General features: G+C 39.5%; 1 protein-coding gene across 18 annotated transcripts in view; it reads right to left on the reverse strand.

Annotated features, from left to right (window-relative positions):
• The window catches only part of srrm3 (serine/arginine repetitive matrix 3), a 207,346-nt gene that overhangs the window by 29,761 nt on the left and 157,301 nt on the right, over positions 1-20,284 (reverse strand). For 11 of the 18 annotated variants that reach the window (XR_012406642.1, XM_073951857.1, XM_068221391.2 and 8 more), the window contains 3 exons: positions 17,755-17,805; positions 9,802-9,885; positions 6,549-6,729 (listed from right to left, as the gene is read on the reverse strand). Coding sequence is in view for 16 of the 18 variants with exons in the window: in XM_073951857.1 (XP_073807958.1) it covers positions 6,549-6,729; positions 9,802-9,885; positions 17,755-17,805 (316 nt within the window). In the remaining 2 variants the exon portion in view is untranslated. Of the gene's footprint in view, positions 1-3,384; positions 3,510-5,559; positions 5,843-5,917; positions 6,730-9,801; positions 9,886-17,754; positions 17,806-20,284 lie in introns of those variants that run through there. The other 7 variants (XM_073951862.1, XM_073951861.1, XM_073951860.1 and 4 more) reach the window with 3 other exon arrangements.

Genomic DNA, 20,284 nt, shown 5'->3' on the forward strand with positions numbered 1-20,284 from the left:
TGTCTCCTGGCCAAAGTCCCTAAATCAGTTCCTACCCATTATGCCCTCCTACTTATTCCCATCCACTGAATTGGCTCTATCACTGTCTCCCCATTCCACCTAGAGCTGGTGTGTGGTGAGCACACTGGCGCCGTTGTCCTGTGGCTGCCGACGCATCATCCAACAGGATGTTGCACACTGTTTGTGGTGTGAAGAGACCCTCACTCATGATTGTGAATCAATTTGGATGTATGGGCATATACAATATACGTGCTGTATAAATACACATTACATTACATGAAGCCAGAGGTACGTATGGCTGCATTTCATCCTTAAAACAAATGCTATGAGGCAGTATGACGCTGTTCCTTTTTGCGTTTACCAGCTGACCATGTTACTGACGTTACCAGTTTTTCCAATGGCTCGTCATCTATATTGGTGGACTTAAGATGCACAGAATAGTTGACCACAACGACTGGGCTCGAGACCAGTGAAGAACGGTTCCAGAAAGCGGGTAAGACAAAAACAAAAGCTAAAAAATTAAATAAATAGGGTGAAAATGTGATAAAATCTGGAAATGTAGTAAAAATCAGGCGAGGACTTTTCGTTTGGGTTTGGGGAAATGGGTGGGTGGGTCAATCTGTGCTTTTGAAAACACTATTGGTTGGGTTTTAGGGAAGGAGGAGGGTGGGTAAGTTTATCGGTCAGTCAATCAGTCGACAGTGGCCTCTGGTGGATTTACGTGAGAACAGCAGGTGCGAATGGCACTCGTGAGAGAAATTTGAGATCTGAAATAGCGTACACAGCGGCGTCTGGTAGATTCATGAAACAAAAACTGCAAAAAGAAGCTCCTGGGATGTATTTGGCGCTCTCCAGAAATGTATATAGGGGTACGTTTTCAGAATGAGCCTGGGTTATTCAACTGACATCCACAGTAGGAACAGTAGGCTGTTTTTTAGGTCATCATTCTCCAGTATATCTACTTGTGTGTTCATCAGAACAAAGGAACTCAAACAGGTTTAAAACATGTTTAGGATGAGGAAATAATGACAGAGTTTTCATTTTGGGGTGAACTGTCCCTTTAAATAGCAAACTCTAATTGGTAAACTAGAAATATTACAAATTGGAAAGGTAATGATCAAGTGCATTTTCAATCTGCCTTGTTGTTTAAAATAAGAAACAGTAATATAGAATGTAATAATAAAAATAAAAATGAAGCAATATATGCATTAGTAAAATGATTTGTAAACGATATATTTATAATCACAGACCTCTGCCTGCAGGTTTGTAACTAAATAAAAAGATGAAATGTTTTATGTCTTTTGAATATTTATCTTTAGAGTTGCATTGAACAACGCCTGTACAATAAATCCACTTTTGTTTTTGCATATTATTATTATATTTGTGAGCCTGGAACATAAAACCCTACGTTGAACAGGTATTTTTGTGGAAATACACAAAATTACATTGTCAAAATGCCAGATTTCTCTTTTATGCCATAAATCTTTCAAAATATTAAGTAAAAATCAGCTTCCTTGAAGATATACCATAATTATATATATATATATATATATATATATATATATATATATATATATATATATATATATATATATATATATATATATATATATAAAATCATTATTAATATGCATAGATATTTACATTAGAAGTCGCCTATGCTATTGTTGTCTATTGGAAGTTGCCAATAGAACCGTCATTTTGGGTAGGGTAGCACTCCTCTGAAATGAATGTTGGAGTAAAGTAGAGCGGAGAACTGTCCATCCAGAGCCATATATATATATATATATATATATATATATATATATATGTATGTATGTATGTATGTATGTATGTGTGTGTGTGTGTGTGTGTGTGTGTGTGTGTGTGTGTGTGTGTGTGTGTGTATATATGATAAGGAGTTTTCCTGGTGGTCAGTAGGCAAATATTTGTTTTGAATTATGAAAATTATTATTTTACATCACTTTTCTACATCGATAGATAAGTGATCGCATAGGCATTGCTGACAAAGAGTGTGTGTTTGTGTGCATGGAAGTGTATTATCCTCCCTCCCTGTTAAATTTGATCGAATCCGTTTGCCGCTTTCACTTCTAATTCTAACGGAGTGATTCATTTGTGAACGAGTCTCCATTATGAAGGACTCATGTGAACCAACGTGCATATCCACCTTTCTGATCTAAATGGTATATAACATTTTTAATATTCAATCTTTTACCAAGCACCCTTATAAGTTCCTTAAACTAGCCGTTACTTCACTTAGTCAACATTAATACAAGTTTCTAGCACCGCAGCATCTTGTTGTCATATTTCACTTACAATGTTTGTTGATTTTATTCAACAAAACTAGCTTAAGCTTAATAACAGTGCGAGTTGGTGCTCTTTCGCCTCATGGTCAGTGCAGTAAGTGACTGTATTATCATCAATTACGTGACCTATTTAGCACAAAAGTTCGTAACATACAAAAACGTAAAAAACAAAATCTTACCTATGAATTGTTCTATCTTCATGCTTAGTTTTCTAAGTTTGCTCATTACTACACCTGTGCGCAGTGTAAAAGTCCAGCATCATCAGATTGGCTTTAGTATTGATTAGTGCAGTCGAATGAATTTTGTCCCCTGTACAAATATGGCGGCGGTATGGCCGCATGCTCAGTGTCAGAATTAGATATCTAGTGTATGTATTTGTATAATTTGTATGTATATATTTTTTTTACTTTATAGAAGTGTCTTGAAAAATACCTACACAAATATTATGTACTGTCATCATGGCAAAGATAAATTAAATCAGTTATTAGAGATGAGTTATTAAAACTATTATGTTTAGAAATGTGTTGAACAAATCTTCTCTCTGTTAATTTTGGAAATTATATATATATATATATATATTGTTGAATAAAAAATGTAGTAACAAATATAAACACTGTATGAATCAAAACTGTAAAGATTAGTGTCACATATTAAATAAATAAATAAATAAAAAAAAAAAATACATAAAAAAATAAATAAAAAATAAATAAATAAATAAATAAATACATACATACATAGAAAAAATTAATAAAAAATAAAAAAATAAATAAATAAATAAATAAATAAATAAATAAATAAATAAATGAATGAATGAATGAATGAATGAATGAATTAACTAATTAATTAATATTCAAATGCACTTCATTGACCTTGCCAAGATGGCGGAGCTAATTCGCCTATTTCCTATCTGTGATTGTAACATTCAGACTCATTTATCCTCGCAGCAGAACCAGAATGACAGCTGATTGGCTGAAAGCGTCTGAGGGAGTGGTTAATGAAAACCACTGGCTCATGATTAACAATCTTTCACCTTACATCACAGAAACATGATCAGAAATAAAGTACAATCTTATTCACAGCGGCTCTTTGATACACCTGATACACAACTGAGCAGGAAATGAGAGTTTCAACTGTTATTGACAAGAGAAAACCAGTAGACATACCCATTTAATCTACTCGGTCCAGTTCCAAATCATATGAATGCTTTTTACACAAACAAGACAGAAAAGTTTGGGCATTTATTTGTGGGAAGAGATCATGTGAATTCATAGAGGTCAAGAAATCAACAAAAAACAGAGGGATGAATTAAGCAAATGAAAGGAGAGAGAAAGAGCATGAGCAGCACTTCTGATCTGATGCATGCAATCCGGCCCAGAGAAGTGTTGACCAGATTTATGAACAATTCGGCACTCTTCAGTTGCATTAATACTGTTGTTTGTTGATATTAATGCATAATAATAGGTTATGCATATTTAATCTTCTGCGTTTTTTTGGGAGGGATAGAGCAAATGCAATTAATGTGGCACTATTGCTTTAACAATAATGCTGCTGCCACTGTTCTTGTTGAATTGCTCCATTACCGTATCCAAATATAATATGGGACGAAATAAAAAAGCCGACAGAAGATAAGGAAAAACCTATAAACAATTTTTTTAATTATTGATTTAAAACTTGACTCTTTATTTTGAGCAAATGCATAATGTGAGTATAGCGAATATAAAATAAAATGTATTATTTATATAATTTATTTAAAATAATTGCATTTATTTTTATAAATAATTGCAGTTTTAAATTGCAGTTTTTTTAATAAATAATAATAGATTATAAATTATAATAAATTAATTCACATTAAAAACGTCAACTTTTGCATTGAAAATAACAAGTAACTTACTGAATTAAAGGTGCTGTATGTAAGTTTTTGACTTTTCCAAAGCACAAAAATACCATAATATGTTTGCAGATATTTAAGAAACATGCTAAGTGAACATTCCTGTTTATCTGAAAAACAATGCTGAAGTCAGATATTCACACTTGTTAACGCTTCCATTTTTAACGGGATTCTCCTGAATCTTACAGTTCTATCCCACAATCATCCCGTAAAGGTATTTTCACATATTTCTCCCAAATTTTCAGTCTTTCTCTGAAGGGCCAATAGAACAGACTCGCATTTAAGGGCAAGCGGTGACCCCTAGTGGTTCGGCGGTATGGGTTGCAAAATAGGGAGGCTCTGCTCTTTAATGTTGATTGCCACCCTTCAGGAGTAAGGGGAAGCTGCAGGCCCGGAAACCCAACCGCACGCTCAGACCTGCTCGCTCAGACGGCTAGACCTGCACTTCCAGACCTTCACCTGCTGTTTAAAAGATCGACTAACCTGATTTCAGCTGCTTCTAAATTGTAATTTAAACAATTTTTCTACTATAAAATATTAGACTATGATTGAATAGATTATTATATAAAATATTAAATGTACTAGATTTTTGATGCAATGCAATAATTCTGTTGTATTTTTATTAATTGTATTTGTAAATATATATTGTTCAGTTGCTTCAATATTTTCAGACATTTGTTGTTGTTTTTTTATCATTAAGGGTTTATCACTGTTTCGTATTAAGTTGAGGGAATGAATATTATCTTCATATACAATAAATTTCTTCACATACAATTATAGTACTCCAAGTAATTTTCTCACAACAAACTTTATTTTTGTGTACTTTTTCATGAGGTCCTACAAGTCAAGTTGTAAACAATGCATAGAAAAATGGTGAAAAATAATAATTGGAGTAATAATTATTTTTTAGGTAGAAAATAACATAAATGCTTTACATTCTTATTGGGGATATTTTTCATTTCTAGAGCAAAAAACTGGAAATATCTGCAGTCTTTGGCACACTGTATTACTGTTGGCAGAGAACCACTTTTTAAATTGTAATATCAATCTGGGAAAAAATACACACCACAAGCAAATTAGTTTTGATTTCACCTAATAGAGCTCATATTGTAAATTCTATGCAAATTTAATTGATATTTTGATTTCCAAAAAACGTGTTTGTAATCATTACAGAACTTATAAATAATTGATAAACTGTTATTGTATTACTGTTATTGTCTTTGGTTGCACTTTCAGACAGATAATACAGTAATATGTACAGTAGAACTATACAGCAATGAAATATGTTACAAATAATAATTGTGCTATATATTATAGGCTGCATTTTATTTTAACATTTTTACTTTACAGTTTTGTTTTTATTTTGCTAGAAAACATTGTTAGAAAATTGTCCCAGAATGGTACAATAATGGATAAAATAAGAGCAAGCTGTAAATATCATAAAATAATGCTCTTTTGACACTAATTTTGATCAAATCAAACACTGAAATAATTCTTTGTTAGTGTAATATTTTACACCACATTGATTTATGCCATAAAACTTGGTAATTTTCAGGAACCGCTTTAATAATCAATAACCTTACTGGCATTTCTGATGCTGCTACTTGCTAGAAAGTGCTGGTCTGAGTGTGCAGTTGAGTCTCCGTACCTGCCGCTTCACCCAACCCAACAGCAGGGGGCACTGTCTGGTCTGGAAGTGCAGGTCTGTGCGCACAGCTGCCACACCGGAAGTTCTTAGCATTCTCCTTGCCTAAAGGGTAATTTTGCATTCTAAGAAAGAGGTCTATATGTAATTATGAGAACTTGTTGCTCGTTTTGTTGGTTTGATTGCGTTTTTATTGATTAAATAATTTAATTTAAATGTAAAATATAACAATAAATCTAATTTCTGATGATTTATATACATTAATGGTGGGTTATCAGATGCCACAACCTGTAAATTTGTGTGTTGTCTAATGAAGATTAGTTTTTTTTTATCCACTGGTTTATACAAACCCAACTTTTCCATTCATTCTCTTTCTAGAACTGAAAAAGTCAACATGGCTCGTACATGAAATTAAGCATGACGTTATTACAGAAGGAAAATGATGGAGATCTGCCTTGACGAAACAAAACCCCTTCCCGACAAACACAAAAAAATGGCTTGAGAACTGAAAAACTCACAGAATGGAGCCAAAAGAGGGAGAAAGATATAGTCAGCTCACACAGATATGACTGAATCTGTCAGAGAAGTGTGTGTGTGTGTGTGTGTGTGTGTGTGTGTGTGTGTGTGTGTGTGTGTGTGTGTGTGTGTGAGAGATTGTTAGTGTAAACAGCCGAGAACAGATGGAGGTAAAATAGATGAGACTACATACATCGTTCCCTTTATTCCCCTCCGCGTGATTGGCTCCCGAGTCTTTTCCGTTGCGCACCCGTATGCTGTGGTTTCCATTCTGCCACGTGATTGGCTGCTCGGTGCTGGGGGAGGGAGGGGGGCTGCGGCTGGAGTGACTTCCTTCCTGTTTGTGCCTGTCGTTCCTGCTCTTCGCATTTGATCTGGATTGAAAGGGCAGATTGAAGATGGATTGAGTTTATATACATTCCCATATTCATTCTCTTTTCAACTTAGTCCCTTTATAAATCCACAGCGGAATGAACTGCCAACTTATCCAGCATATGTTTTATGCAGCGGATGCCCTTCCAGCTGCAACCCATCACTGGGAAACACCCATACACATTCATTCACACTCATACACCACGGACAATTTAGCTAACCCAATTCTCCTATACCACATGTTTTTTGGACTTCTGGAGGAAACCCACGTCAACAGGGAGAACATGCAAACTGCACACAGAAATGCCAACTGACCCAGTTGGGACTCGAACCAGTGACATTCCAGCTGTGAGGTGATTGTGCTTGCAAGTGCACCATTGTGCTGCCCACGTTCCCATATAGTAAAAAGAAAAATGCATATATGACATACACGTTCATATCTGGATTTCACATATATAAAACATGTCATATATATGCATATATTTTACATTAATAACCTCTTACATCTATTTTTCAACCCTTGAAATTACAGATATGTAAATACACACTAGCCGGCCACTTTATTAGGAACATCTTACTAGTACAATGCTTATTGGTACTAATGGGCCCAAAGAGAAAGAAAGAAAGAAAAGATCCCTTGCACCATTACACCACCACCATCAGCCTGAACCGTTGATGCAAGGCAGGATGGATCCATGCTTTCATGGTGTTGACGTCAAATTTAGAGTCTAGGCAACGTTTCTCCAATCTTCTATTGTCCAGATTAAGTGAGTCTGTGTGAATTGTAGCCTCAGTTTCCTGTTCTTAGCTGACAGGAGCGGCACCCGGTGTGCTCTTCTGCTGCTGTAGCCCATCTGCCTCAAGGTTGGACGTGTTGTGTGTTCAGAGATGCTCTTCTGCAGACCTCGGTTGTAGCGAGTGCTTATTTGAGTTACTGTTGCCTTTCTATCAGCTGGAACCAGTCTGGCCATTCTCCTCTGACCTCTGGCATCAATAAGGCATTTGCGCCCACAGAACTGCCGCTCACTGGATATTTCCTCTTCTTCAGACCATTCTCTGTAAACCCTAGAGATGGTTGTGCATGAAAATCCCAGTAGATCAGCAGTTTCTGAAATACTCAGAGCAGCCCGTCAGGCACCAACAAACATGCCACGTTCAAAGTCACTTAAATCCCCTTTCTTAACCATTCTGATGCTCAGTTTGAACTCCAGCAGGTCGTCTTGACCATGTCTACATGCCTACATGAACTAAATGCATAGTTGCTGCCATGTGATTGGCTGATTAGAAATTTGCGTTAACGAGCAGTATGACAGGTGTGCTTAATAAAGTGGCTGGTGAGTATATTATATTATATTATATTATATTATATTAGCTATAATTATATATATATATATATATATATATATATATATATCCATATTTGAATATATATATATATATATATATATATATATATATATATATATATATATATATATATATATATATATATATATATTCAAATATGGATAATAAACCTCATTATATCCAATATATTTGAACATTTATGTGCATATTTCTAATTCCAGTGGTTGAAAACAATATTTAAGTGGCCATTTTTGCAATATTTTAAAACATACGATGAATACAGTATATGACATGTATTTTATATATGTGAAATCCAGATATGAACTTGTTTGTCATATATGTAATTTGCATGCATTGTCATATTTCAGATTTCTAAGTGGGTTGAATTGGAGTGTATCAAATTATATTGACGAAAGAACATGATTTCTGATTACTTTGCCTCGCTTCAAACTGAAATGTTTTTTTTTTATTAATAATTTTTAAAAACACATATTTAATTTAACTAATTTAATTAAGCTACGATAAATGACATTTATCAAAATTGAACGTAAGGACATGTATAATGTTACGAAAGATTACACTTTCATTTAAAATAAATGCTGTTCTATTAAACTTTGTCTTCATCAAAGAATGAAGGAAAAGTATCAGTGTAGGATCAGTGTGATGTCAAATATCACACAACAATTTAATTCACAAATATTTCCACACAGATGATAATCAGAACTTTTTTTCTGTGCTTAAATCAGCATATTGGACTGATTTATGAAGAATCATGAGACACTGAAGTGTAATGATGCTGAAAATTCATTCATTCATTCAGCATTTCGGCTTAGTCCCTTTATTAATCTGGGGTTGCCACAGCGGAATGAACCACCAACTTATCCAGCATATGTTTTACGCAGCGGATGCCCTTCCAGCTGCAAACCATCACTGGGAAACATCCATGCACACTCATTTACACACATACACATGCAATTTAGCTTACCCAATTCACATATAGCGCATTTGTGTTTGGACTGTGTTTGTTTGTTTGTTTGTTTGTTTGTTTGTTTGTTTGTTTGTTTGTATAAAAAAGGGAAAGCAAAGCACCCGGAGGACGGTGCCAACATGGGGAGAACATGCAAACTCCACACAGAAATTCTAACTGACCCAGCCGGGGCATGAACCAGTTTCTATCTTACTGTGAAGCAATTGTGCAATTGTGCGCCACCATGCTGCCCACAGTTTAACATATTCAAAACAATTTGTTAAATTTGTAATACAATATTAGCGTTATTACAAATTTTAACATAAATGCGGCCGTTTTAAAGACTCTCTTAAATGGTTTCCAACCTTAAAATCATAGTATAAGTTCATAACCTGTTTATAAAAGGCCCATAACTGCTATTAGTACATTGTTTTGGAGTATATCATTGTATTTTGCAATGACTTGAGCCAGCACCTAAGCTTTTTACTCATCATAGCACATGTGATTTGATTTGATACACAATTTATCCATAATTTAAGTGTAAAATGACATAGTTACCGCAGTAAAATCATGGTACAAGACTACAGAAGTACCTTAAACAGTGTAAGCAGCTTTTCTGTCATTTTAGATCAACTGCTTTCCGACTGATACCACATTACAGCACTTCTATTGTAGTATTTTGTGAGAAACTATGTTCACCGTGGTATATGTTTGTCAGAGGGCCTGTGAAATGGAGATAAGAGGCATATATTAGACGCACCTGCTGGAGGAGACGGATCCACTGCGGGAGCTACAGCAGCTGCCTCTGTGCTGAGAACTCCTGCTGGGAGAATCCACTGAACACCTGCGGAAAACACACACAAACACACGTCACACACACGCTCACACACACACAGTCTGCTTCACAAGTCTAATTCAATCCTTTCATAAACAATCTATGCATATGGTCTGTATGAAAATTAGCAAGTGTGGGTGGATGCCGAGTTGAAGCTGGGGGGTTTAATTTTCTAGGCTGTAAGATGTTGTGGGAGTTTTATGGATTGCTGTTATGTTGTTTGTAGGGTGCATGGTGTTGTGGGTGGATGATGGGGTGTTGTTATGTTGTTTGTAGGGTGTATGGTGTTGTGGGCGGTTGATGGGGTGTTGTTATGTTGTTTGAAGTGTGTATGTTGTTGTTGGTGGTTGATGGGGTGTTGTAATGTGGTTTCTAGGGCGTATGGTGTTGTGGGTGGTTGATGGGGTGTTGTTATGTTGTTTGTAGTGTGTATGGTGTTGAAGGCGGTTGATGGAGTGTTGTTATGTTATTTGTAGGGTGTATGGTGTTGGGGGCGGTTGATGGGGTGTTGTTATGTTGTTTGTAGGGTGTATGGTGCTGTGGGGGGTTGATGGGGTGTTGTTATGTTGTTTGTAGGGTGTATGGTGCTGTGGGGGGTTGATGGGGTGTTGTAATGTGGTTTGTAGGGCGTATGGTGTTGTTGGTGGTTGATGGGGTGTTGTTATGTTGTTTGTAGGGTGTATGGTGTTGTTGGTGGTTGATGGGGTGTTGTTATGTTGTTTGTAGGGTGTATGGTGTTGTTGGTGGTTGATGGGGTGTTGTTATGTTGTTTGTAGGGTGTATGGTGTTGTGGCAGTTGACAAGGTGGTGTCATGGTTTCTAGGGTGTATGGTTTTATGGGTGGTTGATGGGGTGTTACGTTATATCTAGGGTGTATGGTGTTGTGGGTGGATGATGGGGTGTTGTTATGTTGTTTGTAGGGTGTATGGTGTTGTGGGCGGTTGATGGGGTGTTGTTATGTTGTTTGTAGGGTGCATGTTGTTGTTGGTGGTTGATGGGGTGTTGTAATGTGGTTTCTAGGGTGTATGGTGTTGTGGGTGGTTGATGGGGTGTTGTTATGTTGTTTGTAGGGTGTATGGTGTTGTGGGCGGTTGATGGAGTGTTGTTATGTTGTTTGTAGGGTGTATGGTGTTGTGGGTGGTTGATGGGGTGTTGTTATGTTGTTTGTAGTGTGTATGGTGTTGAAGGCGGTTGATGGAGTGTTGTTATGTTGTTTGTAGGGTGTATGGTGTTGGGGGCGGTTGATGGGGTGTTGTTATGTTGTTTGTAGGGTGTATGGTGTTGTGGGGGGTTGATGGGGTGTTGTTATGTTGTTTGTAGTGTGTATGGTGTTGAAGGTGGTTGATGGAGTGTTGTTATGTTGTTTGTAGGGTGTATGGTGTTGTGGGCGGTTGATGGGGTGTTGTTATGTTGTTTGAAGTGTGTATGTTGTTGTTGGTGGTTGATGGGGTGTTGTAATGTGGTTTCTAGGGCGTATGGTGTTGTGGGTGGTTGATGGGGTGTTGTTATGTTGTTTGTAGGGTGTATGGTGTTGTGGGCGGTTGATGGGGTGTTGTTATGTTGTTTGAAGTGTGTATGTTGTTGTTGGTGGTTGATGGGGTGTTGTAATGTGGTTTCTAGGGCGTATGGTGTTGTGGGTGGTTGATGGGGTGTTGTTATGTTGTTTGTAGTGTGTATGGTGTTGAAGGCGGTTGATGGAGTGTTGTTATGTTGTTTGTAAGGTGTATGGTGTTGGGGGCGGTTGATGGGGTGTTGTTATGTTGTTTGTAGGGTGTATGGTGCTGTGGGGGGTTGATGGGGTGTTGTAATGTGGTTTGTAGGGCGTATGGTGTTGTTGGTGGTTGATGGGGTGTTGTTATGTTGTTTGTAGGGTGTATGGTGTTGTGGGCAGTTGACAAGGTGGTGTTGTGGTTTCTAGGGTGTATGGTTTTATGGGTGGTTGATGGGGTGTTACGTTATATCTAGGGTGTATGGTGTTGTGGGTGGATGATGGGGTGTTGTTATGTTGTTTGTAGGGTGTATGGTGTTGTGGGCGGTTGATGGGGTGTTGTTATGTTGTTTGTAGGGTGCATGTTGTTGTTGGTGGTTGATGGGGTGTTGTAATGTGGTTTCTAGGGTGTATGGTGTTGTGGGTGGTTGATGGGGTGTTGTTATGTTGTTTGTAGTGTGTATGGTGTTGAAGGCGGTTGATGGGGTGTTGTTATGTTGTTTGTAGGGTGCATGTTGTTGTTGGTGGTTGATGGGGTGTTGTAATGTGGTTTCTAGGGTGTATGGTGTTGTGGGTGGTTGATGGGGTGTTGTTATGTTGTTTGTAGTGTGTATGGTGTTGAAGGTGGTTGATGGAGTGTTGTTATGTTGTTTGTAGGGTGTATGGTGTTGGGGGCGGTTAATGGGGTGTTGTTATGTTGTTTGTAGGGTGTATGGTGTTGTGGGGGGTTGATGGGGTGTTGTTATGTTGTTTGTAGTGTGTATGGTGTTGAAGGTGGTTGATGGAGTGTTGTTATGTTGTTTGTAGGGTGTATGGTGTTGGGGGCGGTTGATGGGGTGTTGTTATGTTGTTTGTAGGGTGTATGGTGTTGTGGGCGGTTGATGGGGTGTTGTTATGTTGTTTGAAGTGTGTATGTTGTTGTTGGTGGTTGATGGGGTGTTGTAATGTGGTTTCTAGGGCGTATGGTGTTGTGGGAGGTTGATGGGGTGTTGTTATGTTGTTTGTAGGGTGTATGGTGTTGTGGGTGGATGATGGGGTGTTGTTATGTTGTTTGTAGGGTGTATGGTGTTGTGGGGGGTTGATGGGGTGTTGTTATGTTGTTTGTAGTGTGTATGGTGTTGAAGGTGGTTGATGGAGTGTTGTTATGTTGTTTGTAGGGTGTATGGTGTTGGGGGCGGTTAATGGGGTGTTGTTATGTTGTTTGTAGGGTGTATGGTGTTGTGGGGGGTTGATGGGGTGTTGTTATGTTGTTTGTAGTGTGTATGGTGTTGAAGGTGGTTGATGGAGTGTTGTTATGTTGTTTGTAGGGTGCATGGTGTTGTGGGCGGTTGATGGGGTGTTGTTATGTTGTTTGAAGTGTGTATGTTGTTGTTGGTGGTTGATGGGGTGTTGTAATGTGGTTTCTAGGGCGTATGGTGTTGTGGGTGGTTGATGGGGTGTTGTTATGTTGTTTGTAGGGTGTATGGTGTTGGGGGCGGTTGATGGGGTGTTGTTATGTTGTTTGTAGGGTGTATGGTGTTGTGGGCGGTTGATGGGGTGTTGTTATGTTGTTTGTAGGGTGCATGTTGTTGTTGGTGGTTGATGGGGTGTTGTAATGTGGTTTCTAGGGCGTATGGTGTTGTGGGTGGTTGATGGGGTGTTGTTATGTTGTTTGTAGTGTGTATGGTGTTGAAGGCGGTTGATGGAGTGTTGTTATGTTGTTTGTAGGGTGTATGGTGTTGGGGGCGGTTGATGGGGTGTTGTTATGTTGTTTGTAGGGTGTATGGTGTTGTGGGGGGTTGATGGGGTGTTGTAATGTGGTTTCTAGGGCGTATGGTGTTGTTGGTGGTTGATGGGGTGTTGTTATGTTGTTTGTAGGGTGTATGGTGTTGTGGCAGTTGACAAGGTGGTGTCATGGTTTCTAGGGTGTATGGTTTTATGGGTGGTTGATGGGGTGTTACGTTATATCTAGGGTGTATGGTGTTGTGGGTGGTTGATGGGGTGTTGTTATGTTGTTTGTAGGGTGTATGGTGTTGAAGGCGGTTGATGGGGTGTTGTTATGTTGTTTGTAGGGTGTATGGTGTTGTGGGTGGTTGATGGGGTGTTGTTATGTTGTTTGTAGGGTGTATGGTGTTGTGGGTGGTTGATGGGGTGTTGTTATGTTGTTTGTAGGGTGTATGGTGTTGTGGGGGGTTGATGGGGTGTTGTAATGTGGTTTCTAGGGCGTATGGTTTTATGGGTGGTTGATGGGGTGTTACGTTATATCTAGGGTGTGTGGTGTTGTGGGTGGTTGATGGGGTGTTGTTATGTTGTTTGTAGGGTGTATGGTGTTGTTGGTGGTTGATGGGGTGTTGTTATGTTGTTTGTAGGGTGTATGGTGTTGTGGGCAGTTGACAAGGTGGTGTCGTGGTTTCTAGGGTGTATGGTTTTATGGGTGGTTGATGGGGTGTTACGTTATATCTAGGGTGTATGGTGTTGTGGGTGGTTGATGGGGTGTTGTTATGTTGTTTGTAGGGTGTATGGTGTTGTTGGTGGTTGATGGGGTGTTGTAATGTGGTTTCTAGGGCGTATGGTGTTGTGGGTGGTTGATGGGGTGTTGTTATGTTGTTTGTAGGGTGCATGGTGTTGTGGGCGGTTGATGGGGTGTTGTAATGTGGTTTCTAGGGCGTATGGTGTTGTGGGCGGTTGATGGGGTGTTGTTATGTTGTTTGTATGGTGTGTAGTGTTGTGGGTGGTTGATGGGGTGTTGTTATGTTGTTTGTAGGGTGTATGGTGTTGAAGGCGGTTGATGGGGTGTTGTTATGTTGTTTGTAGGGTGTATGGTGTTGTGGGCGGTTGATGGGGTGTTGTTATGTTGTTTGTAGGGTGTATGGTGTTGTGGGCGGTTGATGGGGTGTTGTTATGTTGTTTGTATGGTGTGTAGTGTTGTGGGTGGTTGATGGGGTGTTGTTATGTTGTTTGTAGGGTGTATGGTGTTGAAGGCGGTTGATGGGGTGTTGTTATGTTGTTTGTAGGGTGTATGGTGTTGTGGGTGGTTGATGGGGTGTTGTTATGTTGTTTGTAGGGTGTATGGTGTTGTGGGTGGTTGATGGGGTGTTGTAATGTTGTTTGTAGGGTGTATGGTGTTGTGGGCGGTTGATGGGGTGTTGTTATGTTGTTTGTATGGTGTGTAGTGTTGTGGGTGGTTGGAGTGTTGTTATGTTGTTTCTAGGGTGCATGGTGTTTTTGGTGGTTGATTGGGTGTTGTCATGTGATTTCTAAGGCGTATGGTGTTTCTGGGGGGTTGTGGTTTCTAGGGCGTTTGCTGTAGTGGGTGGTTGATGGAGTTATGTTATGTTATGTTGCTTCAAGGATGTATGGTGTTGTGAGTGGTTGCTGGAGTGCTGTTATCACTTTTCTAGGGTGTATGGATCTGTCGGTGGTTGTTGGGGTGTATGGAGTTGTGGGTGGTTGATGTAGTGTTGTAACATGGTTTCTAAGGTGTATGGTGTTGTGAGTGGTTGCTGGGATGTTGTTATGGTTTCTAAATTGTATGGTGTTGCCCTTTGGTTGGTTGATGGGGTGTTGTCATGTGGTTTCTAGGGTGTATGGTATTGTGGGTAGTTGACAAGGTGCTGTCGTGATTTCTAGGGTGTATGGTGTGGGTGGTTAATGGGATGTTGTTACATAGTTTCTCGGGTGTAGTGGGTGCTTGATGTTTATTTCTGACGGTGTAGAGTTGTAAAGGTGGTTGCCTTAGAGCTGGTATGTAGTTTTTAGGGTGTAAGTACTGTGGGTGGTTGTTGGGGTGTTATTTATTTACTTTTCTAGGGTTTAGAGTGATTTAGGTTGATGCCAGGGTGTTGTTTTGTAATTTTTCAAGGGTGCAGAGCGTTATGGGTTTTTGCCAGGGTGTTGTTTGTTATGTGTCCAGGGCAGGGGTGGCCAACCCTGTTCCTGGAGAGCCACCTTCCTGCAGATTTCAGTTGCGACCCATATCAAACACACCTGAACTAATTAATTAGGACCTGAACACCACGTGATAATTACAGGCAGGTGTGTTTGATATGGGTAGCAACTGAAATCTGCAGGAAGGTGGCTCTCCAGGAACAGGGTTGGTCTAGGGTGTAGGTGTAGGGTGTTGTGAATAGTTGCAAGGGTGTTACTATACATTTGCTTAAATAGTTTTCAACTGGTTTTTATTCATTGTTAAGGCCCGTGCACACCGGGAAGCTTTTTGCTCTCGTTTTCCTCCGACGTTTAACGCCTTGTGACTAAATAAAGGCCAGCAATGTAATTTTCCACACCTACGCACAAAACGGCAGTTTACACATTGAAGAAGATGCCCAGAGGCGATATGAACATGAAGCTGCTTATTGCTCTGTGAACAATAATCATTTCTTCATCGCTAGAGCCGGAGCTGCAACTTGAACCATCCATGCTTGTTGAAGTCACCAGTAACTTTAAAAACAAGCATGTGAACTGGTAAAGTCTAGATCGGATATGCGGCCGGCCGGAAGTGCGATATGCACATTAATAAAGCAGCATTTTTTTATGACACTGTATAACAATAATTCATATTTTTACAGTACTGTGAGGGTTGGGTTTAGGGTTGGGGTGGGGGTAGGCGTTAAAAAATACATTTTATTGGGTAATTTAATAGATAACATAACTAATACTTGGTACAATTACAGTTTTTACATTACTGTGACGGTTGGGTTTAGGGTTGGGGTGGGGGTAGGCGTTAAAAAAATCCATTTTATTGGGTAATTTAATAGATAACATAACTAATACTCGGTACAATTACTGTGATGGTTGGGTTTAGGGTTGGGGTGGGGGTAGACGTTAATAAAATACAACAAATGAGAAATGTAATAAATAATAGAAATAATTCGCGTTAACTTCCGGCCGCAAACGTATCCGCTCTAGCAACAACCATGTGAACTTCCTCTCTTCCTTTTCCTCTGTGTTACAAGCAGGTGTCGGAAGCTTAAAGTTGTGTAGCGCCATCTAACGTCAAGGAGTGATTTTGAGTACTCTTCTGCTTGACGCCAGTGAAAATTGTTTGGGTTTGAATCCGGAAAAACGCAAAACGCTGACGATAATTGCAAGCGAAAAGCGTCCCGGTGTGTACATGCCTTTAGACCAGGGGTCAACAATCTCGGTCCTGGAGGGCCAGTGTCCCCGCAGGGTTTAAACCTCAACTAGCCTCAACACACCTGCCTGCATGTTTCAAGTATACCTAGTAAGACCTTGATTAGCTTGTTCAGGTGTGTTTGATTAGGGTTAGAGCTAAAATCTGCAGGACACCGGCCCTCCAGGAACAAGTTTAGTGACCACTGCTTTAGACAGTGGTTTTGAATGTCAGAAAAAATTTATTAGTTGTCAGTTCCTTGCTAGAGTAGATAGGTATTGTAGCTGGTTTCTCTTTTGGGGTGGTTGTTTCCTGGAGTCTTAATATGAGATTTAATGATTGACTGACTGCCAGTGCATTGTAGAGTGGTTGAGTGGTTGAGAGTTGCTAGATGATAACTATGGTGTAGCTAGGTGCTTGCTTAAGCCTAGTTCACACTACAGGATTTTAAACATCAGCAGATCGCTGTGCCGTTCACACTACATGACTTGACTTTGTGTCTTTTAATCTCTGTGGTGTTCACACTACGCAACACTCCGTGAATGATCCACAAGAGGGGGGTCACACTACATGATCTGACAACATCTCATTCCCCATCAGCTCATTCAAGCTACCAAACCACAGCCAATGAAATGTTGAGGGAGGAGTCGTCAGAAAAAGCTGAACACTATTGGCTGCTTGTGTGCGGATTACATCACTGACAGAGTTTCAAGCTTTGGAGAAAGCCTTTAAAAACATCGTCAAATCAGCTGATTCATCCGCGGATTAATCACTCATCGTCGGCCGACTGCTCTGGAATATTTAGCATGCTGAATGTTGGATTTCCGTCTGCGAGGTGTCGGCGACGCGTCAGCGAGCCTCGTTGATGCGTTGTTCAGTAGTTCACACATAAAGAGCAGCGAGCGCCGAGCACCCGCAGATTTCTTCCCGATCACAGCCCGATCTGTCGGCGAGCTCGTTAACTTCCAAACCGGGCTCAAATCAGGCTTAAAATCATTTAGTGTGAACTAGGCATTACTGGACCACAAGATGGACGTTTAAGCCTTTCAGAAATGTAATAAGGCCAAACAGAACTCACCTCTTCTTCTGTTTGTTCTTGTCTTTGTGTTTGTTTTTGGGGCTCCCAGATCTGAAAGGAGAAAACAGCCTCGTTGCAATTAAACAACAACTGACTCTGAGATTAAGCTCTAAAAGTGTAATTGAAAGGTTTGTAAAAGCTGCATGCACATAAGAATGATGGTGTTCAAAGGCTACAGGCTTTATCAGTCAGCACTTTTACAGCAAAACTGGATGTTCGCCAGGATAGTGACAGTAGTTCTGTGATAGATACTCAATTGTGTTAGAGATATTTAGTGAGAGTATACTAGACATCCGTGAGCAGAACCTACAGTGCCTTGTCTGTGAAATGATCAATACTAATGTCTTTTCAGCTATTTTCTTCAGTGTTATTTGCAGTAGCACTCAAAGAGACTGACAGACCACTGCTACCGAATGAGGGTTTTCTAGGCCAGTTGTGGTGCGAATGATGTTCGATGTTACAGCACATACAAGCAAAATAAACCAAAACAGGCTCATTGGAAGTATTTACCTCTGCCTACAATTTAGCTAAACATAAAGTACGTTGCTCTGGGTACATTTTAATGTACGTTTCAGATGACAAATCCTCAAGAGGGCGCTGTCTACATTTAGCAAATCTGAAATGTTACTTAGCATTAATTTTGTTGTACGTTTCAGATACACGTCCTTCTTGTAAACGTCCAGAAAAAGACAGCGCTTGTCTTAGAGATCAGTTAGCGAACCACTGAGCTAAATAGTGTTTTCAAAAGTCAGCATAAGAGAAAAGTGAACTGTGACCATATATTTTTACCTTGATTTTACATTACTTTTATCTATGCCTACATATATGCGAAACAAAGTACGTTGCTCTGGGTGTGTTTTAATGTACGTTTCAGATGACAAATCCTCAAGAGGGCGCTGTGTACATTTAGCAAATCTGAAATATGTGACTTGGGGTTCATTTTGTTGTACGTTTCAGATACACGTCCTTCTTGTAGACATCTAGAAAAAGACATCGCTTGTCTCACAGATCAGCTAACGTATGTCGAACTAAATAGTGTTTTCAAAAGTCAATGTAAGAGAAAAGTGCACTGCGACCACTTATTTTACCTTGATTTTACATTACTTTTATCTCTGCCTACATATTTGCAAAACAAAGTACGTTGCTCTGGGTACGTTTTAACGTATGTTTCAGATGACTAATGCTCAAGAGGGTTCTGTCTACACTTTCCAAATCTGAAATATGTAATATGGGATTCATTTTGTTGTACGTTTCAGACATATGTCCTTCTTGTAGACATCCAGAAAAAGATATCGCTTCAAATCAGCTAGCAAACCACAGAGTTAAATAGTGTTTTTAAAATGTCAATGTAAGAGAAAAGTGCACTGCAACCGCATATTTTTACCTTTATTTTGCACTAGTTTTATCTCTGCCAACATTTTTGCGAAACAAAGTACGTTGCTCCGGGTACATTATAATGTACATTTCAGATAACAAGTCCTCAAAAGGGCGCTGTCTACATTTAGCAAATCTGAAATGTTTCTTAAGATTCATTTTGTTGTACGTTTCAGATACAAGTCCTTCTTGTAAATGGTCAGAAAAAGGCAATGCTTGTCTTACAAATCAGCTAGCAAACCACTAAGCTAAATAGTGTTTTCAAAAGTCAACGTGAGAGAAAACTGAACTGTGACCACTTATTGTACCTTGATTTTACATTACTTTTATCTCTGCCTACATATTTGCGAAATAAAGTAAGTTGCTCTGGGTGTGTTTTAATGTACGTTTCAGATGACAAATCCTCAAGAGGGCGCTGTCTACATTTAGCAAATCTGAAATATGTAACTTGGGATTAATTTTGTTGTACGTTTCAGATACACGTCCTTCTTGTAGACATCTAGAAAAAGACATCGCTTGTCTCACAGATCAGCTAACGTATGTCGAACTAAATAGTGTTTTTAAAAGTCAATGTAAGAGAAAAGTGCACTGTGACCACTTATTTTACCTTGATTTTACATTACTTTTATCTCTACCTACATATTTGCAAAACAAAGTACGTTGCTCTGGGTACGTTTTAATGTATGTTTCAGATGACTAATACTCAAGAGGGTTCTGTCTACACCAGGGGTCTCAAACTCGCGGCCCTCAGTGCAATATTTTGTGGCCCGCGCCGACCGCTGTACACTGACAGAATCAGCGGAGCGGGGAGAGTGAGCGCTCCCCGCTCCGCTGATTCTATCCGTACAAAGCGGTCACTGGCATTCCCCGCCCGCCGTGTAAACAAAGGGGCGGGGATGCCGGTGACGTCACCACACAACCCGCCCCTTTGTTAGACGCTGTGACGGGCGGGAAGTGTTAGGAGGAAACTCGCGCCGGCCAGAACCAAGGTAAGCTGTTCCCGCCCCTGCCTGCCACTTAGCTACCTATCTGCAGCCTGCCACCTACCTAGCTACAGCCTGCATCTTATATATATTATAGGTAGATACAGACTGGTACAGACTGATGTGACTGGAGTGGGGTGGGGGTGTTTCATTTATACATATATACGCCTTTT

The sequence above is a fragment of the Danio rerio genome, chromosome 5 (genome assembly GCF_049306965.1).
Source record: "Danio rerio strain Tuebingen ecotype United States chromosome 5, GRCz12tu, whole genome shotgun sequence".
NCBI lineage: Eukaryota > Metazoa > Chordata > Actinopteri > Cypriniformes > Danionidae > Danio > Danio rerio.